The sequence below is a fragment of the Ylistrum balloti genome, unplaced genomic scaffold, assembly GCF_031769215.1.
Source record: "Ylistrum balloti isolate Yb309-2 unplaced genomic scaffold, AGI_CSIRO_Ybal_v1 Utg369852, whole genome shotgun sequence".
NCBI lineage: Eukaryota > Metazoa > Mollusca > Bivalvia > Pectinida > Pectinidae > Ylistrum > Ylistrum balloti.
In genome coordinates this window covers 1,163,138-1,184,121 of record NW_026782004.1, presented here as the reverse complement: position 1 = coordinate 1,184,121, position 20,984 = coordinate 1,163,138, and the positions used below count along the sequence as shown (strand labels likewise).

Here is a 20,984-nt window from a genome sequence, read left to right as displayed (position 1 = left end):
GGAGAATTGCATGTGTTAGAGTTTAATCTTTGGCACGGCGTACATTTTCAAATGCAGACCGCCGTCCGAAAGATAGCTGAATTTGTCAATAGAATAGACTAATAGGATCAGAAGATATCAGTGCTGTCCGCTGTAAATATAGTTACGAAATATCGGTGTGCATTCATAAGTCCCACCCAGTCTACCCAATATTATGTATTGATAAAATTAATCAACCAGTCAGTCAAAGATTATTGACTTATGTATCTGAGTTACACCAATATCGAAACCACATTTTGTAACAATATATCTAAACCCTATTTTGTTACATCGGATCCGGACTTGTCACCTATATACCCGTATAAAGGTAAACTTTCTGGAGTGCGAAGCTATATACGATAAGGCTGAGTAATGCAGGTGCAGTGTTATTTTCGAAAAGTGTCGAATTAAAAACGGTTTTCATAGTCACCGATCAATTTACTTTTTATGTGATCGCTATTTAATAATGATTTCAGAATTTTCTGTTTAATTTTCAATCCGTAATATTTAGCCAACCGATTTTATAAAACTGCACAAAATATGCAGTCCTATCGGACAGTTGTGTATTGTGTATCTATATTGTGTTTATATATAAATTCATGTCTTTGCCAATAAATCACAAAAAATAAGATTTTGAAAATATGTCACATCAGAAAAAAAAATCAAAATGATTATGTGTTGCTAAAAATAACCTACAAGGATTTTTTTCTGCGATGATAAATTTAGATATGACTTACAGGTAAGTGTAGAGTATGTTTTATTTATTTTCTAAATATATTAGCATACAACAAAGTATATTTCTAAATTAAGCCATTAAGATACAGGTAGACACATATAGATATATCAGATACACACTGAATAGACAGATACAGTGTCTTGTTTACAAGGAACCACTAGTGACCTGCCTTGTGTGCGTACGATGTATGCTTCCACAACAAAAACAAGCTATTTCAGCTTATACCACTAACTTGTTGGTCGGGGTGCAAGCGCGCGTGGGTTCTTATTGTGGGAGGAAACAGTATCTGGGAAAACCCACGTGGTCGGGCAGGTGATCCCTTACCTTTTCACGTTCGTTCCGGGTATTGAATCCCCGACGAGTGTGTTACCACTGCGCCATCCGACCACCCCAACACATTTAATTTTGCTGCAATCGGCACTGACAAAAACAGTTATATTTAGCACGTGCATGAATTCGACAGAATTGCTGTCTGAATTTACCTAATGATAACGTTCAATAAATAGAAATACCTGTCTAGATTTATAAAGTCGCTGTTATGCATGTTGAACTTTTCGTCCGCGAGGAGCATTTATTTTGGCGAAGATTCAGGCAAAATTCAGCGTAACGTTAACGGCAAGTAATAAGATACAGAACAAAAAAAACTTGTTTGAAGTTTTGACGTTTCTACCACAATACACTGTGTTATTCCACTTTCATACCATTGTATATACATGTAAATGATGACGGTTAGAAAATACTAATGGTATGTCACATCTGGTCTTTTGATCGGTTGACAAGTTGATCTTTGACCGAAGGACACTTCACAGTCGCGGAAATAAAAAAAGGCAAAGTATTTCACGTTCGGTTTTCGTAATGATTTGATTTTTACGTGGATTTCTATCAATTTAATAAAGATAATAAACTAATTTATTTGATATGATTCATTATAAATATTATACTTAAACGTATTTTTGAAATCGCAGTCTTGAAACTGGAGAATATCATACAAACGCACTGTTGTTATGTATGGAATTTCTCTACCCGAGTTATCTTTCAAAAATCAAAAAGCATTACCTTTCGCTGTTTCATACAAAATGTTATACAACAAACTCGCTTAGTGTATTTTCTCTTAGCTTTGGGATAACGAAAGCAGATTAGATTTGTTTTCATAATATAAAAGATATTATGAAATAAGTCTTATGCGTACTTATTTTTGTGAGCAATGTGAAAAGCTCTTTTCTCAGGGAAAACACTCATGGCATGTGATGGAAAAACAGAAACCAAATATTAATGTAAAATATTATATCATTGTATCGTTTATATCCTTGTGAAGTGTTAACGCCAATGTTAAAGCTGACCATGTTATATAAAAATGGTTATCTCCCCCTTATCTTACTGATATCGTAGTCCTAAAATTGCACTTGAACTTGAAGAAATAGTAATAAGAGATTTTGAAGGCGGAAGGCGGGAGGGGATGGTATTTTCAATATAAAAAAATACGCCTCTTCTAACCCGAACTCCTGGACCATCTCTGGATATCATTGATCAGACAGCGGGGTCCAAATTAACGGGAGAAGATCCTATTTTTTATCAATCAATGCCCAGTTAGACGGTGTCATCTGGATAACCGACTAATACCCAAGTACACGGGACAATACCCTATATTATCAAGTAATGTTCGCGTAAACGGAAAAATACAAAAGCCAGTATACTGGTAGTAATAGACTCAAGAAAAAATAAAAACGCACAACTCTTTATTTTATACAATTAATCTAAAGACATAGCATATATGATGATATTGGTCGAACAACAAAACAATAAAAAAAGCTCACAAAATGACACAATTATTTGTTGGATGGCTTTCCAACCAACATTACATACATCGTATGAAGCTTTATTTTACACTGTTGACACTCCGACTGAGTTTTATTGAAACGTATTTGTCAAAATCTTTTTAAAAAATTCGGATACAGCACACAAGCGTTCATACATTCATACTTGAATTCAATTGAATAAAACTCACACCCTAAAGCACCCAAATGACCTTACCCCAATCTTCCCAAACACAAATACACTTGTAGTACGATAATAGAGGTTGTACACACGCACGTACAGGACTATTTGCGGTACAATACTAGAGGATAGTTTAATGTACACAAACATTCCATCGGCTACACAGGGTTTTTTTTATCTGATTAATCTTTGCTTATGGAATAAACTAACCACCAGCGTAAGAAAAACGTGAAAACGTGACCTAACAGCTGTAGTTAAATGACTTCTGTCTCTATGTTTTCTAGCTTAGTTTGTTGTGAAGTTAGCAGCCGAACCCTATACGGTATTGTAATAGTAATACAACAACGTAAAGCCGTCACAGCTCTGGTGCAATATTCTATTTACCTGGTCAAATCGTCCTTACTTGACTTTTTCGTCCTATCCTCACTCCGCTGATTATACAACATCTATTTCATGCACCCTTTAGGATACTGTACGACGCATACACTTGTTTAAATTTACTAGTCCTTGTTCATCTATAACCAGGTGTACCCGTATCAGTTTATAACAACTTCTGTTAACATCGTATGACGAAGGCATCCATGCATAATGACGGTTTATTTACCTAGCATTTTCAATATACACTTATTGGTGTGTACTTCTACTACGTGTCAATCCTTACTTTGATTTTTCTTTAATACTTAATATTCCAAGCCAGTGCTAGCATGTATATGGCTAAACCATAATCCTATTATTGTTTGACATTGCCTCTTGCCCAAGTGCCGTTAAATATTTTTGATTTAATAAAATATTTTGAAATGAAGTCTAGCGTCCATATCTGTTATACATATATAACCATAACAAACATATATACCCAATCGTAAATGTGAAATATCCCCACATAATTTATAAAGAGTGGTATTCTAAAAATAGGTACACATGACTGATTTGAACTTTCGACTTTCAACCTTTTAAAGGCTTTTCAAGTATACTTATACAGACATATTCCGAGAACTTGAAGAACCAAAACGCTAAAATGGGATTTATAATGATTTATGATTGCTATTTTACACGTTGTCTTATGATCAGATTTTTGATAGCCTTTTGACAAGGAATAATTCAAACTGATACACTACACCAGGCCGGGTACGGACTAAAGGGATGATTTTACCTGTCATGTTAACCGCTCAATGAATGAAGTCTATACGGTTGGTATATCATCACAGAAGCTGTGGATACAGTTGTAAGAACATTAACGTCACGTCATGTAGCAATAAGATTTTCAAAATATATTACCACTTTGGAAATTGTTAAAATGCCTTAAGAAAACTAGATTAATGAATTAATCATACAAAAAGTATACAGAATCATAGTGTATATTTCAGTTTAAACAGACAAGTAAGTAACATGTTTATTACATTTCGGCAGCAAATTTATAACATATCTGTTGTAACAAATGTATAACAGTGCTAGGATCAAATACGTCAGATAAAAGTTCGGTTCGTCACGTATCAATACTCTTCTCTTTCGATCACAGACTAGTTATCATTTCGCAGTCTGATCCTTCCCGCTCGATCTCTTCCTCACTGCTTGCTTCGATCTGGGATTTCTTGTCTCGGCTACGATCTCTACCCATGCGCTTTTTCTCCAAAGGCAGTACATCTTTCATATCCTGGAAATCGCCATGAAATGAAAATCAACATTCCATTAAGAAATACAATAACATCCTTCCGTCATCTTTTATTGGGTCGATTTGAGTTTGACTCAATGAAAAAAAAATCAACCACTTTCGGTAATTATTGTGCTCTTTTTATAAAACGAACCATCACAACATGAGAGGGGAGACAACTTCCTTTTCCCTTGGAGACTGTTTGTACAGCATTTTTTATTTGAGAATTGTCACCACCTATTCCTTCGAATGTAAAAGAGACGCCATTGTTTTTAACCACAAAAGTAACTGTTACACTAACCTTTTCGACAAGAGGAGTGGATGCAAATGAGTCGATGGAGCGTTCGTCCACTTCAGGATCAATACCTGGAGTAGACAGTGTCTTCAGCTTTTCGTTAGCCTTAAGCACGTTTCGAATCTGGCAAAAGAAAATAGTAATATCGAACTAAGAATTAATGTAACTAATTTCACACCACGGGCAGTTCCAAATAACATCATTTAAATACATCATTTAATTCACATTCAAACGTAGCCATCAAATAACAGTTCATGTTGTTATTTTCAATATTGTAATAATAAGTGATAATAAAGGATATTGTCCCTTGTACTTGGGTACAGGAAGAAAGTAATTGATTTTCCGCAATAGGATACGCATGATATTTGTCCTTATCGTGACGTAATTTGACTCGTTTACAGCATGTGGTGGAATGTTTCTTCAAAACTTCAATATGCTTTATAACGCAGCTTCCACAAGGATTTAATTTAATAAAACATTTACAAACAACGAAACCACCTACCTCTTCGTGGAGAAGGTTGAATACCGTAAAAAACATCGCCTGAAAAATATGTATATACATAAATATATAGGTAAAACATTAAATGCACAAAAGCCTTCACAGCAATTACTGGTTTTATCCCTTCACGTGTATGTATACTAAGAGCTCGATATAACCACAACATTAAATCTATCAGAATGATCTGCTGATAATCATCAAACTTTCTGGTATTCTGTTTATTCATATGTTTGAAATGACAATGATAAACATACTTGTAAAACATTCATAAGGGCATATAGGTACTTGATGATCGAGTCATGCATCTTTAGGGATAGGAAGGCGAAGGACCAGTTAACAGTGACCAGTATGATCTGGGTCCACATCCCTTTCATCTGTATCCTGTAACATCCATACATTGAAAACTCAAAACGTCATTATTCATTCCCGGCGAATACTCCTCGGTCCATTTGGGTTAAAAAGCTTAAAAAATTATATTCCATACAAGTTCGTTCAACTACAATATACGCTATGTAACATACATAAGAATGTGTTTCAAGATTCTCTATGTAAAGTGCAGTGTGATTTTCCCGTCAATTATCAGCGATACATTCGTTAAATAATTTGATGAAGCTATGATGTTGTATGTTCCTACAGGAAAGCGACGGTTAAGATTATCATAATTACCCTTATACAGACTAATTTGACAAGAATCATTAATTGTTAGAAGTAATAGCTATATGCCCTTTCTTCCAAAATCTTTTTACGGTACTGTTTTTGAGGTTCGAGTTACGTGTTATGGTTTGGAGTGATATTTCCAACATTCCAATCATATTTCGCGTCTTGAGCAACACTCACGTTAGTACTTTATTGGTCTTTTCACTCTTGGTATATGAGTTTTCGTTGTGTTCCTTTGCTGTTAGTATCAAAACCATGATTGCCACCTGAAAATAGCAGTATTGTTAAACCAACTCTCATTTTCTGTCACCCATCGATAAGATAAAGACGTCACATGGATTAAGACCAATTCGTTCCATACGCACCATATGAATTATCACCTACATTATCCTAAAGTGATAGGCGAAAACAAGAGCCTCAGTTCGTGTTGACTGTTATGCGTTCTGCAAACGGTGCCCAGAGTAATATCCCCATTGTTCAAATCCGTAAATGTATTTCTACGTTTGAATTTTGATCGATTGCGAACTAATTTGACTACTTATTTACTCTGGATTCCAGATAAACTATACTTAATTCTAAATAACGGAAACCAATAATTAGATTAATCACATATTGTCCTTATTGCGGGAAAGCATTAAATATATTCAGAACATATCTTAATTACGACCATTGTTGATAGCTTGTGGATATAGGGATGGCTGAGAATACTAACCGTAACTATACCAAGTGTTGGCCCCACAAATAACCACAGGTTGTCCCAGGCAATCCAGCACCTACAACAGATAACACATCATTCAAGAAATTGCCTTCGCCCACACTTGACAGATGCATTCACAACATAGGGATCAATAAGTTTTTCCTTAGTGAAAGGACAAGTCACACGTGCAAAATACGCGTCATCGTTGTATGTGGTGTAGTCACGCCACGATTGGGATCATAAGTGTTGGAGAAAAATAATCAATCACGTCAGTGTGATTTGGATGAACGTATCTGGGCTCATGTGGGAATATTTTCAAAGTTTATAACTCAGTAGTATCTATACTTTTGTAAATCTTAGCGGACCGAGTGACAAATATGGTAAAATAATACATTAATTTAGGAATGGTGAGATATTTATGAAATGTATCCTATCAAAATTATCGTTGATGTCTATACATATAACTTATGTTTCATAAAAAGTAGAATATTAAAATCTGCTGATTTCGCAAAGCCTCTTGCAATCTTAAAAGAAGAATTCATAAACGAGAATGGAATTTTAACGAAGTGCTTTTGTTTATTACACAGACGAATTGTAGTACAAATACTCGTGGAAACATCATTTATGACGCTTAAACTTTTCCTTGTGTGTGAATACAATTGGAAATCTGTTAACTACGAGAAAATATCATGTCACAATCTGCTATAAGATCAGTGAACGTGTCATGACGTCCACTACTCTCCCTATATCAGACTCTACAATGGGTGTTTTGACATCAAAGATAAATCAGTAACGTTATATTAATTCAATTTACATGCTCAAAAAATATTTTCAAATTTATATTGAAAAGTGGTACTTACATATCTTTGGCGTAATAAGTTTCACCTTGCGATCCCACAAAAGCACCAACAAACACTCCTGGTAGGACTGCAGAGATACAAAACGTACATTAGGTAAAATTTTACCACCCACTAACAAACACTTCAGGTAGAACTACAGAGATACTTAACGTACATTAAGTAAAATTTTACCACCCACCAACAAACACTCCTGGTAGGACTACAGAGATACTAAACGTACATTAGATAAAATTTTACCACCCACTAACAAACACTTCAGGTAGAACTACAGAGATACTTAACGTACATTAAGTAAAATTTTACCACCCACCAACAAACACTCCTGGTAGGACTACAGAGATACTAAACATACATTAGGTAAAATTTTACCACCCACTAACAAACACTTCAGGTAGAACTACAGAGATACTTAACGTACATTAAGTAAAATTTTACCACCCACCAACAAACACTCCTCGTAGGACTACAGAGATACTAAACGTACATTAGGTAAAATTTTACCACCCACTAACAAAGGAAATCGAACATCACTTAAACCTTTTTCATGTTATATTCGGCTTATTTTGATTTTCAAACTTACTCCATCCTAAAAACGTATAGCGCAGAAAAGATCCTGAATCCGATAAATCTTGATGTTGTGCATGGGCAGAGTATGTCACCGTTGTATACAAATTAAAAGTTTCATTCATCAACCAGGAATAGGTCGAAAGTACGAAATAATGGATGAGAACAGCAAAGACCTCGCATACAACCTACAATACAAAACGATATAGAAGGATATTAATATATGTAAACACAAAATACCAATAATAAAAAGCATAACGAAGAAGAAGAATTCATCAATAACACCATTTCACAAACAGATTCTGACATTAAGCGGCGAAGGAGATTACAAAAAAAGAATTAATACGTTATGCCTGAACAACACTGCATACACGGAAATGTAGAGTTTGGAAACCTCGACGATGGTCACCTAAAATAGATTTTGTAACAATGGAGGTCAAGAATTTGAAAATAGCACTACGGTCATCTATAATATAGACAGTTACGGACAACAATACAAATATAAAACCATTCGAATTCATTACGCATGCTTGAGAGAAAAAATCAAGACATACCATAACACTTCGCTTGTTTTGGCGAGTGCGTATTGGACAAAAACACACAATTTGGCGCTTAGCGCCACCATATATAAATTTTATTAAATCATGGCTTATTCAAATGTCACTTGAGACTTAAATAGAAATAGCTTCTAGACGTTATTTTCTGTAGACACAATGTGTGTTTTGGGGAATATTTCAGTATCTGAATTTTACGTGTACAACAGAGAGAAAGGCATTTTGGATTAGTCATTGATATCATTCTTTTAATTAAACTTTATTTATTTTCAAACAGTTGCTTTCAAGTTTTTTTCAGTTTTTTGCCGGACAGATGACCCGATAGTTTTTCGCGTCTGTTACGGAAATCGAACTCAGGTCTGCGTTTACCATTTCTTATTAGGTTAAGCATTTATATATGCCTGAATTTTGCCTCTCCATAGTTTGTAAATTCCTAATGACACCTATAGAATTATCACGGACATAAATCAACTGCGCAGCTTTCATCTTTATACCAGTGTTGTCACTTACTAAAACAGGGGGACAATATAGATCAGATGTTGATACCAAATCAGGACAATATTTATTTAATTTCTGATAGAATTTTAACTTTACTATATCAGGCAGAAATATAAATGTGCTTTCTCAAACAACAAATCCTCTTTTTTAACTACACTATTTTTACCGTTGACATATCAAATTACAGAACTGAAAACGGATTTTGAAGTGTTTAAAACTCAGCCTTGATTAATCTATATCTCGATTACTTAAACAATTTTCGTTTTCCGAATCCATCACTTCCACACTCATTGGTGATCCATCACTTTACTCACCGTCGTTTGCAACGTCAAGGAATTTCATGAATCTCGTATAGTTGGTGATTTACTGAACATTCGCAAACATTGTCAATGTAAGATGGATACATTTTCTACGGTTGATTTTCCGAAGAGTTATCTATGATAGATCATCTGAGCTATCAACATGAATGACAGCCAAACTCTCCGTATTTAGTATCAACAGATTTCTTGTGCGACAAAAACTTAAATCAATATACAACACTTTCAATCCTTTCACACAGATATAACGTAGAACAATGTAATGAATTAGACCTGTAACTCAGACAAAGGATACGATATAAACAAACAACAACATAAACAGCTAATATACAACATTCTGTAAGGTACAGCCAAATCAGCAGAATCACAGGGATTCATTTCATTTTCAGCTCTTTTTCCTTTTGAATACTTCCCTTAATAGGTTTTAAAACAATTATAGCAATGTAATTTAATGTAATAGTTTGATTTAACTGCAGCTGGAAAACGAAGTATTGAATCGATACAATTGCTTATAAGTGGCCGCCTGGCGTCCTTCTGGAGGGGACGCTGTGCCGTAGGCAGCTTTTGGAGTCGTGTGTTTTGTACTTACTTGATTTTCGTATCGATCTATTCCTATCATGAATACGATCTGACTGAAGAAAATCGATAGGGCTAGATTTTTATGGAGCGAAGCTATGGCAGACGATGTTCTGAAAGGAAAAATAGCAAAATCTGTAACATTTGAAGAAAACTGCCACATAAGTATATCGAAGTAATAAGTACCAAGAGGCCTACTTCAGCTTATTTACACAAAAGATAACGTAGGGTAAGGTTATATGGCTGCGAGGCACTGCATGAGTCAAATTCAAAATTAGTTGAATGTGTCTGGAAAGACTTTATTTGACGGTGGTAAGGGTAGACCTTAGGTAGGCATGTTAAAGAAGTTCAAGCCATTCTCCGGTGAAATCTCGCATGCAACTAGTCTTGAAACATGAAATCAGGACTGAAAAATGGTATTGAATCGTATTGAATACTTTAGTCAATAATGAGTGAACGGCTAGATTCTCCGAAATGAAGAAACGTTTCTTTTAGAGCAATCGTCTTGGCTTTAGATTAATTAGAAAAGCAATGATGAATATGGTTTTTATAAATTACATGTATTACATTTGCAAGCAGGGAAATATCTGAACAACAAAATGATGCAAAAATACTTGTAACCCGTTCACAGTAGTCATCAGTGTTACGGGAGGGATATCTAACTTTAAAGACAAAGAAGGAAATTTGTCACGATACATTTCGAGAAAAACATACCCTTAACGTTCCTAAACCAAAACAAGAGTATCAGTAAAACTGATGAAAGCTCTCCGAAAGCAAATTTATTGACCAAAAACTTTTAACACACGACAATAAATCTGTAAGTAAGGGGCTGGTACACTGCACATTATAATTCCTTGATCAATGTTATTCATTTAATTAATGTAAACACCTTTTTACATTATCCTAGTTTATATCTCTAAATTTGTGCTCTGGAAAAGAAATGTAATCAAACGGCAATAATTCTGTGATTATGGGATTTTGGGTCCTGAATTCGGTGCGTAACACATTGCTTTAGTATAACCAGTGTATACACAGAGTTTCATAATCATTGCTTAAGTGTGGGCAAAGATATGCTCCGGACCAAAAAGAACGGACGGGCGGGAAAAGTGGCAACTATATGCTCCACCGAAAATTTCCTTGGAGCATAAAAAAGCAATACGAATTAACATATGCAAACAGGCTCAGATACATGACATTGATGTCTAAATATTCTTCAAAATGCTTATAAACCAGAATGTTGTCCTTTATCATGGTGAATACCGCATGTACTACTTCCTGAACTGTTCAATTCATATGAAATAATGAGATGTATTTTCTAAAAGACGCACAAGATGCCTGATGAAGACTTACTTGCAGTAGAGATGGATGGCTAAAGTGCCAAGGCACAAAAGGGCAGACAGTGCACAACCAATATAAGACGCCGCATTCATTAGTATTGGACGTTTTTCTCCTTTGTCCCACTGCAACATGAGGAATAGCAAAATGTGTCATATAGTAGACCTTACATAGTGTCTATCGACTGTTAATGTATTACTTAGTATTGTGATACCATATTTATTTGAGGATAAAAGAAACTAGAGACTGTTCCTATAGAGTGTAAAAAAGGGGTAAATACAGAAATTATCAGTATTGATTGACTTTTTAAAAAGAATCGTTTCGTTGCTCAGCCAGTTGTTTATCAACATATCGACCGGTCTACCTTAAAATATAAGTGATGTCACACTTACGTTATCGTTGTACATGTCTGTTGTGATAGCGTAGATACCAGGAATATAACAACCACATAGCGCTGATATTCCGTCCTGCCAAATCAGGTGACAGTCATCTCGTAGCCAGCGCCACTCAGCTGATCTGTAGCATCCAATTAACTTCTTGTAATGATTTAAAATAATGCATAAACTATCTGTCAGGATGGTTTATATGCCATATAGAGAATGTCTTTGTATTTAAATGCCACTAGTCAGATATTTGATGATTATGCGTACTTGTAGATATCTTGTATCATGAAAATTTCTTCCCGTGAATTAATTGATTCACAAAATAGAGTCACGAACTGCTAGCCAAAGGCCTGATAAACGGAGTTATCATTACTGGACAACGTTTGGCTTACTCGTTATTGTATGTTTCCATGTTTGACACATGAAGGCCGAATGACCAATATACATGTGACGTGGTTGCTACTCACATTGAACTATGCCTAATACGGACACATTCCGGGTTAGATATGTTGAAAGTCTGGAGAGAAAATAAAACTCAATTACATCAAACGATGATTATCATAGATTTTTCTATCGTACGCTTAAAATCATTTTAAAAATCAAAGGTTCTATTTTTTACTGATTTTGGTTATTTTGCGAAAAGTGCTACTTTTACTCATTTCCGTTATGTTCATGTGGTTCTACCTTTCTTATTTTTCGGTTATTTGCAAGGGGTTATATTTCTCACTATTTTCGAAGATTAAATAAAACTGCGATAAAAGATACATTGAAAACAACAGTGACCGAGAAAACCGAGGCCCGTTTTATAACTAGCTTGGAAGATGCAACCTTTGTTCTTCAAGTGCTTGGTGAAACCACGACAATCATAAAAAAAACTTATCATAACATCCATCAACGCCAACTAAAGACCATGTCTAGTCGTATTGATGAATTTCTCGATTTCTATGATAAACTCGATGAACTGGACAAAACTCGCATTGTCATACCGTATTCCTGTCCAACTTCCTCTCCCTATTCTCCACTCCTTATCATCCTCTCCCCATCGTTTTGTCCGTATCATCCATTCTCTTGCGTCTTGTTTTTATCATCCGCTCCCCGTCGCCTTCTCCCTATCGTCCTCCCCTATCATTTTCTATCTATTGTCCCAGCCCCCTTTGCATCCTTCCCCTATCTTCTCTATTATTCTCTTTCATTTATCATTTCCCGCTCGTCCTCTCCATATCGTTCTCCCTATTATCCTCTCACTATTGACCTCCCCTATCATCCTCTCCCTATCTTCTTTATCATTCTCTTTCATTCATCATCTACCGCTCGTCCTCTCCCTATTGCCATCCCCTTTGCACCCGCTCCCTATCTTCTCTATTATTCTCTTCCCATCATCATCTCCCTATCGTTCTCTCGTGCGTAATATCATACTAAAACATCATCTACCCCATACGCAAATCTGCTCGTTCTTCCGACACCCAATGTTCATTGGTAGCTAGCCAAGGGACACAGAGAGATATATACATATATTTCACCACGCACTAGGCAGCATCATATTAATTATACATTCAAACACGTCAAATAATATTGCGGTTATCACTTAGTACACCTGTGTGTGGTTTTATGGTGGACATCAAGGGACCTTGTATCAAGACATTATATAATAACAAACAGATACCTCTGAGATAAGGGACTCACATAAAACCGGCCCCCGTTTGCTTCAGTACAGAACAGTTGAGAATCAATCAATATTTACGTTTAGCTACAATCAATAGTGCTACATTTATTAGATCACGAGACCAACTCATACAACAGGTAGAAATAAGACAACGATCAGTCACATTCCGGACAAATAACACATTTATTACACATACACTATTTACATTTTATACATAAATCTCGAAGGACAATTTTATACATGAATCTCGAAGGACGATGTTTCGAACGCTATACAAATAAAGGGCATATTGAAGAAGGGTACAGCCACAGAGGGGCAATATACGGTAAACTAAAGTAACAAAATTGTGTGTTTATATACTTACGTCAAGGAACGGTAGTTTGAACACTATTGGAGATGATAGATTATTGACAAAGGATGCCTCTCCAGCGTAAACATAGAGGGCAATAATAGGAGTATTCACATTGTCCTCCTTACTCTTCCTGGAAAGTGAAACAACATCCTTATCACATGTACAGTTTACGTTCATACGAGCGTCATAGGACTATGTTATTTACGATAGAAAACTACCCATGACTACATCATCAGGATAGCATATAATAGACCCCAAATAGCCACAAAAACAGGCTTTTATCTACACCTTGTAGAAACGTAGGATAACTTACGTTAGAAGGTCGTGATTTGGCAGATACATGGCAAGATGTTTGAAGCGAAAACTGGCAGTCAAAATGAAGGCTGAAAATGTAGGATATGATGTCTGTATATAATAACATTAGACACACTTCTGATAAGTAAAGCATGAAATCATGAAATGATGATCTAGTTGCTATATGGCCAGAAACATCAGTTGTGTGAAAATTACGACATTTACTGAATTATGGGGGCTAGTGCACCTTCCATCTAGATTTTGACTTTGGATTTTAGACTATTTCGGATTTTCTTCAGTCGTCTCTTGGGATAAAAATCTAGGCCCTTAGGATCACTGACAAGCCATAGAAGAACGAAACAGCTATATGATGAAGTTTAATTCATTGTTTGGCGCTGCTGTGCCTTATTTATCAAAATGCTCCCTTCACCTGTGTGTCCTTTGTACAATCGTTAAGAGTCGTATCGTAGGTCACTTTATATCGCGAGAGGACTCAATACCCTCAATAATGGCATGTTGATATTGTAGTCAAATTCAAATTAAAATGTTTATACATAACATACCTAATGACACAAAAACCTAAATCATTGTATTACTTACCGGGTATGGTCGATGCATTTTGTGTCTTTAAAATATCAGGCAATCTTATCTCCCCGAGATTATTTGGTGTTTTCATCAATTTACGGTCAAGGCTAGATGGATAGGTATACCCTCGAAATAGCTTCGACACGTGCACATCAACTTTGAATTCTGGATTAAAAAGATGATTATACTGTAGAAATATATCTAAAAACGCATAAATTGGCGGTACACATGTAAGTAATTTTATTTTCAATTTAACTATTATTTGCTATTTCATTCTATCTCCGAACATCATTTTTTCAAATACCCTTGAAAATACCAGCATTTTCATAATTATCTTTACTTAATTATGACGTCATTTCGATTGATACAATAGTAAGACAGAAAACATGTTATTTGTAGCTCATCATCAATGTTAAGTATGAGAAATGAAATTAATATATCCGCACACTTTATAATAAAAATGAATTCCATACCGATGTTGCCTTTGGCTTCGAAAATAGACGCATCATTGACATCGACGGTTCCTATATGTATGTTATACTGAATCGTCTTGGCAACGGTCCGGGCGAAGGCTTCCAGAGCACTGAGTAAATTGTCCCCTTCGACACCGGCCGGTTTTGTAGCGTTCCATCCCACATCGTTTCTCCGTGACAACAGATTGTCCACCGTCCGAATTATCACCTGAAAGACATTATCAAACAGATCCATATCGTTTCCTGTTATATAGATTAACTAATAAAATACATGTACTGTTACATGACTGTTTTGTCTGTAAGCTAAGTGTTATTGTTAAATAACTCTGATTTGTCTGTAAGCTAAGTGTTATTGTTACATGGCTCTGATTTGTCTGTAAGCTAAGTGTTATTGTTACATGGCTCTGATTTGTCTGTAAGCTAAGTGTTATTGTTACATGGCTCTGATTTGTCTGTAAGCTTTGTGTTATTGTTACATGACTGTTTTGTCTGTAAGCTAAGTGTTATTGTTAAATAACTCTGATTTGTCTGTAAGCTTTGTGTTATTGTTACATGACTGTTTTGTCTGTAAGCTAAGTGTTATTGTTAAATAACTCTGATTTGTCTGTAAGCTAAGTGTTATTGTTACATGGCTCTGATTTGTCTGTAAGCTAAGTGTTATTGTTACATGGCTCTGATTTGTCTGTAAGCTTTGTGTTATTGTTACATGACTGTTTTGTCTGTAAGCTAAGTGTTATTGTTACATGGCTCTGATTTGTCTGTAAGCTTTGTGTTATTGTTACATGACTGTTTTGTCTGTAAGCTAAGTGTTATTATTAAATGACTCTGTTTTGTCTGTAAGCTTTGTGTTATTATTAAATGGCTCTGTTTTGTCTGTAAGCTTTGTGTTATTATTAAATGGCTCTGTTTTGTCTGTAAGCTTTGTGTTATTATTAAATGACTCTGTTTTGTCTGTAAGCTTAGTGTTATTATTAAATGACTCTGTTTTGTCTGTAAGCTTTGTGTTATTATTAAATGGCTCTGATTTGTCTGTAAGCTTTGTGTTATTATTAAATGACTCTGTTTTGTCTGTAAGCTTTGTGATATTGCTACATGACACTGATCTGTCTGTAAGCTTTGTGTTATTGTTAAATGACTCTTTTGTCTGTAAGCTTACTGATATTGTTTCATGACACTGCCTTGTCGATAAGCTAAATGCTTATGTTACACAAAAAATTATAAACAACATGTGAGAGATTCAATGCTTATCTACCAGCTCATCATACGTATCGAACGGGAAATCATTGGACATTTCGTATAAAACTTGTACCAAAGATCTACATACCAGAAAACGTAACCTGTAGATTTATCGCGCTGTCACTACTTTGCCAGGATGAAATCATAAGTTTAGTTATATTAAATAACAAATTCAGCAATGAATAATGCATTTTCCGAGAAAGGCTTAAAATACTCTAACGTCTGAATCAATTACAGTTTCACTTCGAACTTCATAATCAAAGAAGAGTCAACCAATAAAAAGGTTTTAATTAGGAAGTTAAATCAGGTAATGACATAAATTTTTTTAAAAAATAGATAAGACTGTTAGTGACCCAACCTCCTACGTGGTTTGGTTAGAAGGCCTACTGTTAGCTATGGTAGAAGCTAACTGTGTTAGACCGTCTTCGCTGTAAATCAAATCATGTTCAAAGAAAATGTGTTGTTTTAAATGCATGCGTTGCGTTCCACACAGCGACTGTAAATAGTTGTATAATCATATAATAGTATTGATTTCCACTAAAATAGCTTTTAGTATGTATACAATGTATTTGTTTTCCGCATGAACCTATCCTATTTAATGCATGACTACACGAACTTATTTGTATTTACATAAACAACACCTCCACCACACATGCCTGATTTACACGGGAACCCATGTTGACTACGATACAACGTTTTGCTGGAATAGTAAATATTTCACAAGATTACAGTGGTTATCTGAGAAAGGAACTTTGTGTTTTACAGTAGTTATCAGTCCAGCATAATACGGCTAATGTGGTGGACACTGATTGTATCGGGCTTTTATAGCGGGGGAAATAATAGAAAGTCAAGTCACTACATGAACACTTCATAGGCTAAAAACACAAAATATTACACCACAGAGGGTTTGATGGGGTGACATTAATTAATGGTTACTGGGGCACTGTGGGAGGAATTCTATCCTTGAAAGGTAACTTGCAGTGAAAAATGAAAAAAACTTCATTTTGGAAAAGTTGAAGTGTTATCATGTATAGGCTGACGATACTTAGAGAAAAACTGGTGCGAAAAGATGGAAACCATAGTCCCTCTTCTATTGTACACTCATACGAGATCATTGCAGGATTAAATCTTATATAACAGATGCTGATTTACTTGTTAACGTGACGTCAGTGAATTGTTACTGTGACGTCATATCATTGTCCTGACAGGGAATTCCCCCGTCTATATTACGGTGAGACTAATAAAATCTGTTACCTACAGGATCGTAGCCCTCGACTGAGATACCCCGATCTCGCTCAGTTACAGGTAATAGAGTTTGTGGGCCCGCCTACTACTATAAAAATCATTCAATATTTCATCAGAGTTTTTGTGTACCCCGTGGGAGCCTCAAACTACCCACACAGTCTCTTCATTTTTAAACAACGTTTGCAGCGTAAACAATGTAGGCCGCACTTACAAAAAATACAACACATTTTACAGTGAAGATCTTATTTTAGCTATAACACCTGGAATCTTAACAACTTAAAACATACACTAAACAGATCATATAAAGCAGATAGTAAATTTTGAAACGATTTCTAAATGTATACGCCTACACGCGGATGAATAAGCCGATGCGTAATAAAAAAACCGCTAGGGTACTAGACAGATCGGGCGAGATAGAAAAATCTAGGATGGGGTATCACGTGATTCGGGAAGACATTGGATTTTCAAGAATCGTAACTGATTCAATGAAACAATGTGTTATCAGGTATAACTACTTATCCGCAGAGAAAATGGGTACTGGACTTCTGACTCCGAAGACAACGAGGCAATTACTAATTACGCTCTTAATTGGACAATTGATTTTTGGAGGACTGCTGCTTATTGAGGATGACAGAGTAGTTCACCTGTAAGGCACAACACTTTCTTACATCGATTACTTGATTCAGTATTGCAGCGTATTCAAAGTACTCGTACTTGTGCCATGTACTTATGTATATCTCAAGGCAAAACGGTTTGACGCAGTTCTTACACGTGTAGAATGAAATCCTTCATCAAGACAACAAAAAACATCTAGTAATATAGTATTGGTGTACAGACACAAAAAACCTACCTCTGTGAAGTTTTTAGTTTCTTCCTTTGTTCTAACAACATTTACAGTTTGGGCATAAACATTTCGTCCTTCTCTCCATTTCTTCTCTTGGAGGATAGAAACCTGAAAAAAAGTAAATTTACATAAACAACGTCACCCTATAAATGAATGTGCTTGACGCGTTGTTGATAAAATCATTTAAAGATGGGTAAAAATAGCAAAATATTCATAGCAAACAAAACACTGGCGCACCTTTCAGTAATATGATTATAAAACATAGCTGATCATGTAATGGGTGGTCAGGTGTTACATGTAGTTCAATTTCTCCTCCATCCTTATGAGTTTGGTTCATGTAGATAATGTTAAATTATTTTAAAGCAATATACCTTAGACACCGAAATCTGGAATGAAACACGGCTCTGAGATAAAAGTAACTTGTTCAAATAAATAAGTGTGTTATGACTAAATTACAACAATAAGACGTAACTTCTTCACGCGACGCTTTACACCTACCGGGATTTTATAATGGGTTATCGAGTGAGACACTGTATTGATCACACAACCTTACCTCGTAACGCTGTAACAACTGAATCTAGATGACCTACGAACTATTCCTCTTTCGAACTGTTCTTGTTCTACCTCTCCTTATGACTATTGTCCATCGCGGCACCTATTTAGCAACTGGCAACCTAAGCATTATCCAAAACTTTAAACTACAGAATGTCAGACCGTTTTTCATGCAAGGTCCAAAATATCGCGAATCCCCTTCCATTAATTAGAATGTGAATTTTCAAGATACTTATGGATTCCGTGGAAAACTATGCCAGAATGGGTTAAACATGCAGCGTTAGATTTAATTTCACAGCGGACTAAATCTACTCGGTCTATCATTGTTAAAAGAATACGCTAAATCGTAAACAATTCAAGTCTGTATACCTTGTGTAAAAACAACACTTCATTACTATATATTAGGTATGTTGTTGTACCTGTAAACAAGGCACTTATAACTTTATCCTTGTCCACAGACATAATTATATTCCCTTCATTCAAATATAGCATTAACCAATCTTTCCAAAGAAATAAGAATGGCGGATCACGTTGTAAATGTCACGTGATACCTTACCCCGTCCTGAGTGTCCACTACGAGATCCAGTAGGGTAGGTCTATGACCGTAGCCACGTCTATGGGGTTGGTGTATCTATCACTATGAGATCCAGTAGGTATATGACCGTAGCCACGTCTATGGGGTTGGTGTATCTCGTCCTGAGTGTCCACTATGAGATCCAGTAGGGTAGGTCTATGACCGTAGCCACGTCTATATTGTTGGTGTACCTATCACGTGATACCTTACCTCGTCCTAATTGTCCACTATGAGATCCAGTAGGTATATGACCGTAGCCACGTCTATGGGGTTGGTGTATCTATCACGTGATACTTTACTTCGTCCTGAGTGTCCACTATGAGATCCAGTAGGGTAGGTCTATGACCGTAGCCACGTCTATAGGGTTGGTGTACCTATCACGTGATACCTTACCTCGTCCTGAATGTCCACTACGAGATCCAGTAGGTCTATGACCGTAGTCACCGTCTATAGGGTTGGTGTACCTATCACGTGATACCTTACCTCATCCTGAGTGTCCACTATGAGATCCAGTAGGGTAGGTCTATGACCGTAGCCACGTCTATGGGGTTGGTGTATCTATCACGTGATACTTTACTTCGTCCTGAGTGTCCACTATGAGATCCAGTAGGTCTATGACCGTAGCCACGTCTATAGGGTTGGTGTACCTATCACGTGATACCTTACCTCATCCTGAATGTCCACTACGAGATCCAGTAGGTCTATGACCGTAGTCACCGTCTATAGGGTTGGTGTACCTATCACGTGATACCTTACCTCATCCTGAGTGTCCACTATGAGATCCAGTAGGTCTATGACTGTAGCCACGTCTATAGGGTTGGTATACACGTTGTTAATTGTGTGGTTTAACAACAATTCGGCAAGATAGAAGACTACGCTCTCATTTATATCTGGTCCTTTAAAAGCCCTCTTAACCTGCCAAGTAAGCAAAAAATATAAATGTATTCTGAAATTCTTGTTTGATGCACTGCAATACGTATCCAATATATTGCCAGATCGATGCGTATGGCTCTGCCTAATTGATCCAATGTATTGATTTTGTTGATGGAACAGCTGCTTCTGAGCATTTCGTCATTTTTTTATTGTACATTAATGTCACACGTCGGTATTTAGTTCTATATATATGTGACAAGCAATTAATGTACCAAACGCAAAATTTAGTCTTCAAACAAATTATACTAGGGAAAGTTTTTGGCCTGTTTGTGATTACGTAAAAGCACAACGTCCGTTTACATGAACTATTCAGCAAACAGATTTTATGCATGAAAACGTCAGGGGGGTTTCGGGACATCAACCACTAGGCGATGATAACTACATCCACGATGGTGTAAAATGCCGATGTCAGCTAGCGATCCCCTTTATTATAGTTGTAATGAGCTCATTACGCACCCTATGAACGACTTTTCATCCGAATCAACCTGACATAAAACTTGAAACAATCGATACTGTTGAAATTGGGGACAGCATTTTAAATTGGCATTGGAAAATTGGATTGAACTACACCGCAATGACGCGCATCATGTATTCATGACAA

At 36.0% G+C, this 20,984-nt stretch overlaps 1 protein-coding gene across 1 annotated transcript in view; it reads right to left on the bottom strand.

Annotated features, from left to right (window-relative positions):
* Positions 1 to 2,524: 2,524 nt before the first annotated feature.
* The window catches only part of LOC132545679 (cadherin EGF LAG seven-pass G-type receptor 1-like), a 33,300-nt gene continuing 14,840 nt past the window's right edge, over positions 2,525 to 20,984 (bottom strand). Inside the window, exons 9-26 of the mRNA XM_060209367.1 lie at positions 20,207 to 20,365; positions 18,331 to 18,432; positions 15,000 to 15,207; positions 14,542 to 14,691; positions 13,961 to 14,030; positions 13,660 to 13,777; positions 12,100 to 12,149; positions 11,642 to 11,765; positions 11,265 to 11,374; positions 9,928 to 10,027; positions 7,986 to 8,157; positions 7,406 to 7,472; positions 6,561 to 6,621; positions 6,029 to 6,114; positions 5,446 to 5,572; positions 5,195 to 5,233; positions 4,699 to 4,815; positions 2,525 to 4,400 (exon numbers count right to left, since the gene is read on the bottom strand). Of these exons, the coding sequence (XP_060065350.1) occupies positions 4,260 to 4,400; positions 4,699 to 4,815; positions 5,195 to 5,233; positions 5,446 to 5,572; positions 6,029 to 6,114; positions 6,561 to 6,621; positions 7,406 to 7,472; positions 7,986 to 8,157; positions 9,928 to 10,027; positions 11,265 to 11,374; positions 11,642 to 11,765; positions 12,100 to 12,149; positions 13,660 to 13,777; positions 13,961 to 14,030; positions 14,542 to 14,691; positions 15,000 to 15,207; positions 18,331 to 18,432; positions 20,207 to 20,365 (2,001 nt within the window). The 3' untranslated portion in view covers positions 2,525 to 4,259. The remainder of the gene's footprint in view (positions 4,401 to 4,698; positions 4,816 to 5,194; positions 5,234 to 5,445; positions 5,573 to 6,028; positions 6,115 to 6,560; positions 6,622 to 7,405; positions 7,473 to 7,985; positions 8,158 to 9,927; positions 10,028 to 11,264; positions 11,375 to 11,641; positions 11,766 to 12,099; positions 12,150 to 13,659; positions 13,778 to 13,960; positions 14,031 to 14,541; positions 14,692 to 14,999; positions 15,208 to 18,330; positions 18,433 to 20,206; positions 20,366 to 20,984) is intronic.